At 40.8% G+C, this 12,192-nt stretch overlaps 1 protein-coding gene across 1 annotated transcript in view; it reads left to right on the top strand.

Moving 5' to 3' along the window:
- Positions 1–12,192, top strand: part of GALK2 (galactokinase 2) — a 184,278-nt gene that overhangs the window by 92,374 nt on the left and 79,712 nt on the right. The window contains exon 5 of the mRNA XM_007935195.2: positions 8,331–8,429. Coding sequence (XP_007933386.2) covers positions 8,331–8,429 — 99 coding nt within the window. The remainder of the gene's footprint in view (positions 1–8,330; positions 8,430–12,192) is intronic.

The raw sequence follows: 12,192 nt of genomic DNA, 5'->3' as shown, positions 1-12,192 counted from the left end.
GGAAGGAGGATGGGGCAATCTACTTCCATAGTGATACTGCCTCGGAAACCTAAGGAGGGGTCACTATGAGTCAGGTCCAACTCGATGGCACATAACAACAACAACGACAACAAATGGTCTCTATCATACCAGTAAGCCTGGTACTGCTACAACAAATACATAGACCAATGGGACAGAATTGAGAACTCAGAAATAATTCCATCCACTGTGGACAGCTAATCTTTGACAAAGGGCTCAAACTCATTAAATGGGGAAGAGATAGTCTCTTTAACAAACGGTGTTGGCAAAACTGGATATCTAGTTGCAGAAAAAAAGAAAAGGATCCATATCTTATGTTGTATATAAAAATGAACTCAAGATGGATCAAAGACCTAAATGTAAAACCTAAATATCTAAAGATTATCAGAGGAAAAATAGGGACAAACTTAGGATCCTTAATCATGGCATAAATATACTATCAAATATAACTGAAAATGGACACACAGCAGAAAACAAGCTAGATGACTAGGATCTCTTAAAAATTAAACACTTAAGTGCATTCAAAGATTTCACCAAAAGAGTAAAAAGAGAACCCACAGATTGGGGAAAAAAAAATGGCAATGACATAGAGACAAAAGACTGATTGCTAAAATTTATATAAAACTTCAATACCTTAACAGCAAAAAGACAAATAATGCAGTTAAAACATGGACAAAAGATATGAACAGACACTTTACCAAAGATGACATCCAGGTGGCCAACAAATATATGAAGAAATGCTCATAATCATTAACCATTAAACCAAACTCCCTGCTAGCAAGTCAGTTCCGACTCATAGCGACCCCTCCTTGGGTTTCCAAGGTGGTATCTTTATGGAAGTAGATTGCCCAGTCTTCCCTCCGAAGAGTAGCTGGTCGGTTTGAACCACAAGTCTTCTGGTTAGGAGTTGTTGTTGTTGTTGTTATGTGCCATCGAGTCAGACCGGACTCATAGCGACCCCTCCTTGGGTTGCCGAGGCAGTATCACTACAGAAGTAGATTGCCGCATCCTTCTTCCGAGGAGTGGCTGGTGGGTTTGAACCATCAGCCTTCTGGTTAGCAGTCAAGTGCCTTAGGCACTGTGCTACCAGAGCTCCTCATTAACCATTGTTGTTGTTGTGTGCCGTCGAGTTGGCCCCGACTCATAGTGACCCCTCCTTGGGTTTCCGAGGCAGTATCACTACAGAAGTAGGATTACCCAACCTTCCTTCTGAGGAGTGGCTGGTGGGTTTGAACCGCCAGCCGTCTGGTTAGCAGGCAAGTGTCTTAGCCACTATGCTACCAGAGCTCCCCATTAACCATTAACCATTAGAGAGATGCAAATCAAAGCAATGAGATATCATCTCACTCCAGCAATAATAGCAAAGTTCAACAAGAAAACAACAAATGCTGGTGAGGGTATGGAGTGACTGCAACCCCTCGTACACTGCTGGTGGGACTGTCAAAAGGTACAATTATTGTGGAAAGCAATATGACACTTCCTTAAATAATTGGAAATAGAAATACCATGCGATCCAGGAATCCTACTACTTGGTATATATCCATGTGTAAACTGAGGTTGTCTTTTGTCTCTGAGACATTGTGATTTTATTACATTTGTATTTAATTGATGATTTTATGTTGGTGTGTTTTGCCTAGGATTTTTTGCTTTATTTTATTTTGATATAGCTGAGTGAACAACGTGGGTGTGCTACTTTGCTCACTAGCTTGGCAACACTTAGGGGTTTACCATCTATTTCCTGATGGGTGTGATAGAAGATGGGAATATGTGCACAGTTCTGTGTTCACTGTTCATGTAGAGCAGTTGAGGGCACACTGGGCTGGCATTGTCCACTGTGGTAGTTATGTTTGTGTGTCAACTTGGCTGGGCCTGATTGAGTGGCTGGGCAGCTGGTGGTAGTTATTCCCCATGATGAGACAGGCAATCAACTCCATGGTGGGATCTACCACAAGCAGCTGAGTAGCTGCCTTTGGGATGTGGTCTGCTTCCTATATATAAGAAGCAACTTTGGCAGTGGTCTCTAGCCTATGGCACGCTTGGATCCTGCATGTAGCCATGTTGTTGCTCAGCAACCTGCTATGCTCTGCCGACCTTGGGACTTACAATGGACTTAAGTTAATGTCCTGCCATGTGTTTTGGTAATATCAGGACTCTGCCTTTTTTCTCGTCAACCTTGGGTTTCTCAGCCTCAGCAGCCAGCAGCTGTCTGAGTGAGGAAATGCCTCTAGCTTCAGTGGGCCGGGGGCAGGAGGCAGAGCTGGACCCGAAGGTTGAGGGGCTTTCACCCAGTCCCTAGAGCCTGGTACTTTGAACTTAGACTTAAAGCCTCCAAATTGTAAGAATAAACTCCTGTTTGTTAAGCCTATCCCATTTGTCATCTATTCCTGTCAGAGTGGTACTAGGTAATCAGAACATCCACCCTCTGTCATTGATCAGGTAATGTAGGAGTGGGTGGTGGCACTTGCTCAGTAGGTGGGGCTGCACCAAGTATGCCTGGGTGGTGTGGATGTGGTTGCTGTCTCCCAGGAAAAGATAAAGGAAGAGAAAAAACAAACAAATAAAAAGGGGAGGAAAAAATAAAAGAGAAACAAAAATGGCAGAAAAAGAAAAAAAAAGTAAGGAAAGGAAGAAAAGAGAAAAAGAAGAAAAGAAAGAAAGAGAAACATAGGAAAGAAAACAAGGAAAAGAAAAAAACACACATAAGAGAAGGAAAGAAAATGAGGTGGACAAAAAAGAAAAAAAAAAGAGAATACTGGGGGAGTGGGGCTTCTGGACAAGCCCACCTGCCAGTCAAGGAGGTGGTGGGAGGCAGGGTGTGGGTTCTCTGATGGTGCTTTTGCTGGCTTAGGAAGTTGTTGGGGGCAGGGTGCCCCGTCTTGGATCATTCTTCTGCAGGCCTAGCGGGTGGCTGGTGGCAGGGTGCCCAGTTTGGGATGGCGCATTCTACTGCCTGGAGGAGGCAGGGAGTGTGGGCCTGCAAACACAGGCGTGGTGTGCACCCAGTGCCCGATCTACAAGGGTGCTCCTTCAACCTCAGGTAGGCAAGGGAGACATGGAGGTAGTGTCACTGGCCACCAGTTGGGTGGGGCGGGGGTGGCCACACTTCTGCTCAGCAGGAGGGTATCATGAATAAGGGGAAGTTCACAACTTTCTGGTTGCCAGGCACTAGTGTGGGCTCTGGTGCAGTCTTGGGGAATGGAGCTGATTATCAGGTCCTTGTCCTGATCAGAAAACTGCTTGCAAAAATTCAAAGTGGCTGAGCTGTGTCTTGCCAGTTGACAGTTCACCACATTGTTTGTCTCATTGTTTGCTGTTTTTGTTCAGTTTCTGCTTATTGGTATTCAATTTACTTCTTTATCTTTTCCTTTAAATCTCAAGGTTCCAAGATTATCATCAAATCTGGTTCATTTGGTTTCTCGTGTCTTTGTTGTAGAAGGTATGGGTAGCTTGTCTGCCTAATCTGCCATCTTGCTGGAAGTCTGGTTTAAGGTTTAAAGATTATCTCAGGGCAATAGTTTTGAGGGTTCATCCTGCCTCCATGATTCCAGAAAGTATGGAGTCCATGAGAATTTGATATTTTGTTACACATTTTTCCCTTTTTGATCAGGATTCTTCTATAGAGTCTTTGATCAAAATGTTCAGTAATAGTAGCCAAGCACTATCCAGTTTTTCTGTTCTCTTGGCAAAGGAGGCAGTTGTTCATGGAGGCAATTAGCCATACACTAATATTTTCTTCCTATTCCTGACTCTCCTTCTTCTTTTGTTGCTTCAGGTGAGTAGAGACCAATTGTACCCTGGATGTCTGCTTGCAAACTGTTAATACCCCGGGGACTATGCATCAAACTAGGAAGTAAAACAGAAACACTAAACACAGGTCCAACTTGACAGCACATAACAACAATAACAACAACAACAGACACAATATTAGGCCAGTTAACTGGGATGCCCCATGAAACATGACCTTAAACCTCTGAACTGAGGAACCAAATCCCATGAGGTTTTTGATTATACATAAGTAGCCTGAGCAGCTACTCTGCCCTCCCCATTGTTATAAATATATCTATCACACAACTTTTGCCAATTCAACTTTTTGAGGTACAACTTATTACAGCAATTACTTTAATTGACTATACAACTCTATCCTTAACCAGTCATTGTGGTTTTGATCTCCTTTATGGCTAATGATGCTGAGCATCTTTACATGTGCTTGTTGGCTGTTGGTATATCTTTTTTAGTGAAATGTCTGTTCAGGTCCTTTGCGTACTCTGTGATTGGGTTGTTTGTTTTTTTATTGTTAAGATCTATGTCTAGAATCTTTTGTTCTTTAATTCCCTGACTTCTTTTTAAAAAGGCCTTGTATTCCAGAATAGTTATAACTTGTTTTTAGATTTGGCTTGGGATTTAGCTACTTTCTTGTGTAAATAAAATGATTATTCATGGTGTAAAAATAATAAGATTAACAGTTATATAGTGTTTTAGAGGTTATGAGGTGTTTTAATTTAATTCATTGGCTCTTCACAATAATCTCATAGCTAGGGAAGTGGGTACTTTTCTTTATAACATGAGTGGAATGTAATTTAGCATGGTGATTAAGAATATGGGCTCTGGAGTGAAATAATTTGAGTTTGAATTTCAGCTCCACTAATTACTAGCTTGGTCTCAGCTACATTCACTGGTTTCCTCATCTGTAAAATGGGGAGATACATATCTCATAAGGTCATTATGTAAATAATTAATGTGAAGCAATTAGAATGATACATACACACAGTGTTCAATAAATACTAGTTCTGACTATTGTTATTATTAACATTATATGAAGAAATGAAACTCAGGAAAGTTCAACAATTTATCAAAAGTCATACAGCTAGTGGGTGGGAAAATTAGGGTTTGAATTAAGTCTTGGGGCCTTCTGCTACTGAATTTTTTCTATTATATTTGCTACTGAATTCCACAGTCTGAGGGACTATAAAATGAGTCATACTTTCTTTAATTGTTTGACTTCCTTATCTTCATTTTTTTTTTTTCCTGCATTTAGGCCTGTTGGGTGTTGTATGTTTAGCCATGGGATTGATGTGTCAGAATTTAATATGAGAGGAAGAAGTATGTCCATTGTCCTGAAGGTGAACTGTCCTTGGCACAGAGATTCTGGGGTCTTCTGGGGCCACTGAGTTCTATCCAGTTAGATGATCTGGAAAAACTAACATCCTATTTTTGTACACATCAAGAGACTTAAAAAAATTAATAAGCATTAACTTCTTAAAGCTTTAGTATCTTTTTCAGGAGAACACTTAGATTTTATTGAACTTGTCTGCCCTTTAAATCCCTGTGAAGTAGTGAAGAAATACCAAAACCAAACCACACTCACTGCTGTTGAGTCGATTGTAACTCATAGCGACCCTGCCTTGGATTTCCGAGGCAGTATCTCTATGGAAGTAGATTGCCCAAGGAGTGGCTGATGGGTTTGAATCACCAGCCTTCTGGTTAGCAGTCAAATGCCTTAGGCACTATGCCACCAGAGTTCCCCAGCAGGCAATATTAACTCCATTTTGAGGTGAGTAATTAAAGTCCAGTCTGAAAAGAACACAGGCTTTAGAATTAAACAGACATGGTTAAAATCTTGCCTCCTCCTCTTCCAGTTATAAGTTTCTAAGCCCCATTTTTCTCATCTGTGTAATTGGACTAAAACCAAAAAAAAAAAAAAAAGAGAAATAAAAACCCCAGACCCACTGCCATCATGTCTGTTCCCATTCATAGCGACCTTATAGGTCAGAGTAGAACTGCTCCTTGGAATTTCCAAGGCTGTAAATCTTTACAGAAGCAGATTGCCTCATCTTGCTTCTGTGGAGTGGTTGGTGGGTTCAAACCACTGACCTTTTGGTTAGCCATCGAGCGCTTTAACCACTGTGGCACCAGAGCTATAATTGGGATAAACAGAAGGTCATTTGGAAGTTTAAAAGAGAAAATGCTTATGGAAGACATAATATCAGATACTTACCATATACTTGGTACGCGTTAATGTGGTCATTACTGCTATTGTTGGTGGTTATTCACACTGGTCCAGGGCGGTTCAAACCCACCAGCCACACCTTGGAAGGAAGATGGGGCAATCTATTTCCGTAGTGATACTGCCTCCGAAACCCAAGGAGGGGTCGCTATGAGTCGGGTCCGACTCGACCGCACATAACAACAACAACAACAACAACAGGGTCACGGTTAGGAGGAAACCTAAGTCCTATCATTCTTCAGTGAATTCTTTGTGCACTGCTTCACTTGGGTACATTGTTTCTCTACATTTTCACATCCAAGTATTTTGACCTGTTGTTAGTAATTTATTTTTAATGTGCCTATTATGGACAGATCACTGCCTCTGTGTATTTAACAGGCCATGCCCAATGCCCATTACGTCAAAATTCCAAGTTTACTTCATGTTACAAGGTATAGTTAATGCTAGTAAACCTCGTGACTGAAAAAAATACATTTAGAGAATTTTTCAGATGGTATTGTCAACTATTCTCAGAAAGTGAAAGCAGCAAGGTTTTATATTTATTATGTGCATTGTGTAAGGAAGGAGACACAAAAGAAACCCAGTGTTTGATCCATTGCTCACAGAACTGACAGTTTTGTGTGCAAAACAGTTGTGATTGAACCATGACATGATTAAAGGATAATATAAAACACGATGTGATTCAGCTAACATAGGTGTTTCATGGGCTCTCATGGACTGGTGAGTAAAGAGACAAGAAACTCACAATCAAAAGCACAGTGTTGTAAATGATAATAGAATTTTATAAAGCATAATATGAGAATGGAGAAGAGGGATTATGTATGTGTGTATTTGGGTGGTAGTGTGGGTTCTAGGGGAGGTGATGCTTGAGTTAATCCTGGTGATTAGTAGGGGGTGCTGGAGATAGTTGTTGATGCTAAAGAGAGAAGTATTGAGAGAGAAGGAAATAAAGTTGCACTTGAAGACTGAGATGTGTGAGAGCTTGGTGGCTAATACTTTTTCAGTGGCAACCAAGAAGGTAAGAGATGATTCTTTCAGTGTTTCAGAATGGTCACTCTAGGAACATCTTCTAGTAAACCGGTGAGAAATAAGATGAGAAATCAAGTCTGAGAGGAAAAATGAATGAATGAATGAGTGGCTACTGGGGTGGGTGAATGTTGTGTTAGGTACTTTCAAGTCCATTTTAACTCATAGTGACTTCATGTAACAGAGTAGAACTGCCCCATAAGGTTTTCTAAGCTATAATCTTTATAGGAACAAATTGCCAAGTTTTTCTCCTATGGAGCTGCTGGGTGGTTGCAAACTGCCAAGCTTTCAGATCTCAGCTGAATGCTTAAGTATTATATGAGTTCAGAGAAAAGGTATGCCATAGTAGGAAGTATATTTGAGGAAAGTTCTATGAAGGGGGAAGATCTGAGTGACCAGCCCCATGACTTTCCCATAATTGGTGGCCAATGAGTTGGGTATTTAATGGCAATAGGATTTATATAGGAGAGAGGACAGAAACTAGTTTCAGGTTGCATAGACTTGTCTGAGATGGCTAAGCAGACAAACATGACTGGAAAGAGGGGTAGATGATAAGATTTCATATGTGACTTGGTCCAGATTCCGGAGGGATTTGAAATGTCAAGTTAAGAGTTTAAATTTATTTCATTAATCAGTAGGGAGCCACTGCAGACTTTTAAACAGATAAAAATGATATTTTGGAAGTGACAGGGTAGCATTGAACACTATAACTGATAATAAAGTATATTCTTATTGTTTCCTTCTATCTTTAATTTTGTTTTCATTTGGATTAAAACTGTTTTCATCAGTTGGGCATCTTCATCGCAGGTGTTGGAAGATGTATCTGATGTGATGACACTAGTTTTGATTCATACCTTTAATGAAAGTGGCAGAGAAACAGCATTACTTTGGGACTGGAAAATAAAGTTAATGACCCCCACTTTGGCTATGGAGAGACAAAGGCAGCTGAGGCAGAAATGAATGAGTGCCCATATGAGATTTTTAGTGTTAACAGTCCAGAGGGGGATGGGACATATAGAAAGATGAGGAAACCAGAGAAGGAAAGTACATGTCAAACTCTGCCAGTATCTCATTCCATACCCATGACAGCCATTGTTAATCAATCTTGGCATGTTTTCCTCTTGGCCTCAACTATACTTGTGGAATCCTTGCTAACACAATGCTCCATATAGTTGATATCAATTGATCAGAGTTGGCACTGGAATTGTCATTTCTGGTGTAATAAATGGACAGAAATAGATTATGACTGTACTCACAGTGCAAAGTACTTTTTGTTTTCCAGGTGGAACTTGCAGAAATCTGTGCTAAGAGTGAGCGTTATATTGGCACTGAAGGAGGAGGCATGGACCAGTCCATATCATTTCTTGCAGAAGAAGGAACTGTAAGTGACATTGAGCTGTTTGGAAATATCAATAGGGAAAATTCACATGGAGAGGAAGGCCTTGAGTTCCCCACTGTGCTTGATTATGGAAAGCCTATTCTACTAGGTTTGGGTATTTTTCCCTGTTGTTGTTGTTGTTATGTGCCATCGAGTCAGACCCGACTCATAGTGACCCCTCCTTGGGTTTCCGAGGCGGTATCGCTACGGAAGTAGATTGCCCAACTTTCCTTCCGAGGAGTGGCTGATGGGTTTGAACCACCAGCCTTCTGGTTAGCAGTCAAGTGCCTTAGGCACTACGCTACCAGCATATCTCGTAGGTTGCATTGTAGGATATTTCCCAACTGTTTGTAATTCAAGGCAACCACCAATTCACCAACCATCTTTCATGTTGTTGCTGGTTCCCTTCAGCTTCCAGAATCACACTTCAGTCTATTTTTCTCATGTGTCTGCTTTTTTTATTTCTCCTCTTCTGTTCTCTTCATTGTTAGAATGAGATTTCACAGTTCCTCTCTCTGAGGGACCTCCTTTCATACTCCCATTCCAAATCACTTCATCTCATGACATTTCATAATCTCTTGTTGGTTTTAAACCCAAATGTTAGTTCTCTTACCACATATATTCACAACCTCTCTTTTTATAATTTAGTCTTTGGTATCATTTTTCTCTGTAAACATATTTTGGGGCTTCAGTGGTGGGAAAGAGAATGTTGACAGTAAGCCAGGAATAAATTCCTTAGCTGGATACCACTTCCCCTTGGCTATCAATTCCCTTAGGCAGAGCAGAAGTTTCGGTTGTTGCCTATGAGCCGCCCACTTCCAAAATAGAAACAGACATCTTAAAAAAAACTTTTTCAGAGTTTTTCATCAGATTCTGACAGGCTTGGCTATTTTACAAGATCACCTGGATTCCTTCTCTTAAGAATATTTATTATTAATGGTGGCACAATATGAAATATGTCATCAATGTCCCTGAGCTGTAAGTGTAAGTTGTTATGTTGGTGAATGTCTTGTTGTGTGTGTTTTCACCAAAGTAAAAGTAAAAAAAAAAAAGAAGGAATACTTATTATTGATTCCCTAAGCCAAAGACATGAGGTATGAGGAAATTTGGTTTCATGCTAAGATAATACTGTGGGTGTTTTGGATGGGATCTGACAAGCAGACATAATGGCAAGTGTCCAGATACGAATGTACATTAAGCTATAGAGTCTGAGCAAAATCTGAATTCTTCGGGCTTTACAATCTGACCCCTACTTTATCCCTTTACTATAACCTTTAGCTACCCCTCACCCATCAAACTAAATTTCACTAACCAAAGCTCTATTAACACACATGTTTCAAATTGGCTAGTCAAATTGGTGCCCAATTGTTTGTTTAAATGCTACTCTGGAGGTTGATATGAATTTAGATATGATTGATATTTGAAATCAGGTTGATTTTTAAGTAAAGGATATTGATAATGTGGTGGGCCTCATCTAATTAGTTGAAGACCTTAAAAGCAAAACTGAGGCTTCCTGGAGAAGAAGGAATTGTGCCTCAAGACTTTAACATAGACATCCTGTGTGACTGATGAAGAAGATGACATAGAGAGGTATATGGGAGGTACAAACAACAAAGATGAATTTTTTGCATGTACAATACTGTGTTGTCAGTGATGGCAAGCATTGATCTGTGTGTGGATAGATGGGTGAGCAGCCTGAGTGATCAAGCATGTCTAGGCAGGGGAGAGTGTGCCTTTGACCATGTATAGGGTCAGCAGATGATGTTTCTACATGCGTATTTGTATGTGCTGTAAGAATGTAAGAATGTATGGGTGTATAGTAGAGTTGACAAGGGACAGGGTTGTGGTGGCTTCTAGGCCATAGCCAGCTACCCTGAGGGAACAAATAGTTGGACCTGTGGGCTCAGGGCCATGGTCTCATGGACATCAAGCTCAATTGGCATACCTTACTGCACAAAAACATTGTTCTACATCCTACTTTGGTGAATAGTGACTGGAGTCTTAAAAGCTGGCCAGTAGCCATCTAGATGCAATGATGGGTCTCTCCTTGTCCAGAGCAAAGAAGAACAGAGTAAACTAAAGATACATGGAAATAATTAGTCCAAGGGACTAGTAGACCATGCAATCCTTAGCCTTTATGACCATGAGACCAGAAAAACTAGATGGTGCCCAGCTACCACTTTCAACCACTCAGAGGGGAGATCAATGCAGGAGATCCTGGATAGAGTGAGAAAACAATGTGGAATAAGACTCAAAATCATAAAGCAAAACAAAACAAACAAAAAAAGGCCAGATTTGCTGGTCTGATAGAGTGTGGTGAGACTCCTGAGACTATGGTCTCTTTTTACCCTTCAGGTCTGGAACTGAACTCACTCCCGTGGCTTCTAGACAAACTGTAGACAGGCCTATGGGGTGACCATTTACATCAGGTAGATACACTCCTTGGAGCCATCAATTGGGCACAGGGAGATAGCTTAGTGGGTGGGAGTGAATGGGAGGAAAGGACACAGTGAAGAGGTAACTATGGGGAGGAAGTGTGAAGAGAGTTGTTACATTGTGGGGAATTGCAGTCAATGTCATGAAACAAAATTGTGTATGAACAGCTGTATGGAAAAGGAATTTGCTCTGTAAACTGTCATCCAAATCACAATTTTAAAAAAAAAGGGAAATCCTGTGCAAGTTTTCAGCCGGCTGGCCTGCTGTATTGACTTTGGACTCAAGGCTGCAATATCAGTTATATATATATATATATATATATAACCAGACTCACTGCGATCAAGTCATTTCTGACTCATAGCGACCCCACGGGTTTCCAAGGCTGTAAATCTTTGCAGAAGCAACTGTCTCATCTTCCGTGGAGAAGCTGGTGGGTTGAACCACAGACCTTTTTGGCTAGCAGTCAAATATCTTAACCACTACACCACCAGAGCTCCTTGTATGTATGTATGTATGTGTCTGTATATATGTATATACAACCACCAGCCAGTCCTCAGGAGGAAGATTGGGCAGTCTCCTTCCGTAGTGATACCGCCTTGGAAACCCAAGGAGGGGTCCTTATGAGTCGGATTGAACTCAAAGGCAGTGAGTTTGGTTTTATATATATGTATGCACACACACACACACACACACACAAATGCATACACACATATATATTTACATACAGGTATCTCTGTGCGCCCCCCATTCGAAAGTTTGCTTTTTGCCACTTCGCTTTTTATAAAAGACCTACGTTAGTACCTGTTTTTGCTACCTGAAAGAAATGAGAAGATTTTTGCTTTTATGAAAAAAGGGAAAAAAAAGTGTGAACACAGTGTGTTAGTGTTATTTTAGGTTTTATGGGTTATTTGGTTATTTAGGTTTTATGGGTTATTTGTATTATATGGTAGGCTATTTTTGGGGTCTGGGAAGGCTCAACAATTCTTCCCATTTAAATTAATGGTACTTGCTTCTTCACGTTATGCCTTTTTTGGCTTGCGAAATATTTCATAGGAATACTCTACTTCTGAATATCAGGGGAAACTGGTATACACATATATACATATATGTATGTGTGTGTGTATAAAATAAACGCAATGCAACGCACTGCCATTGAATCAGATCTGACTCATAGTAACCCCTCCTTGGGTTTCCGAGGTGGTGTCACTATAGAAGTAGATTGCTCAGCCTTCCTTGTGAGGAGTGGCTGGTGGGTTTGAACTGCCAGCCTTTGGGTTAGCAGTCAGATGCCTTAGGGACTATGCCACCAGAGCCCCTTGTGTGTGTGTGT

This window comes from Orycteropus afer, unplaced genomic scaffold, assembly GCF_000298275.1.
Source record: "Orycteropus afer afer isolate SDZICR_OR568_19922 unplaced genomic scaffold, OryAfe1.0 scaffold00026, whole genome shotgun sequence".
Classification (NCBI taxonomy): Eukaryota; Metazoa; Chordata; class Mammalia; order Tubulidentata; family Orycteropodidae; genus Orycteropus; species Orycteropus afer.
Note: the sequence above shows the minus strand (reverse complement) of the source record. Positions and strands in the feature narration are given on the sequence as shown.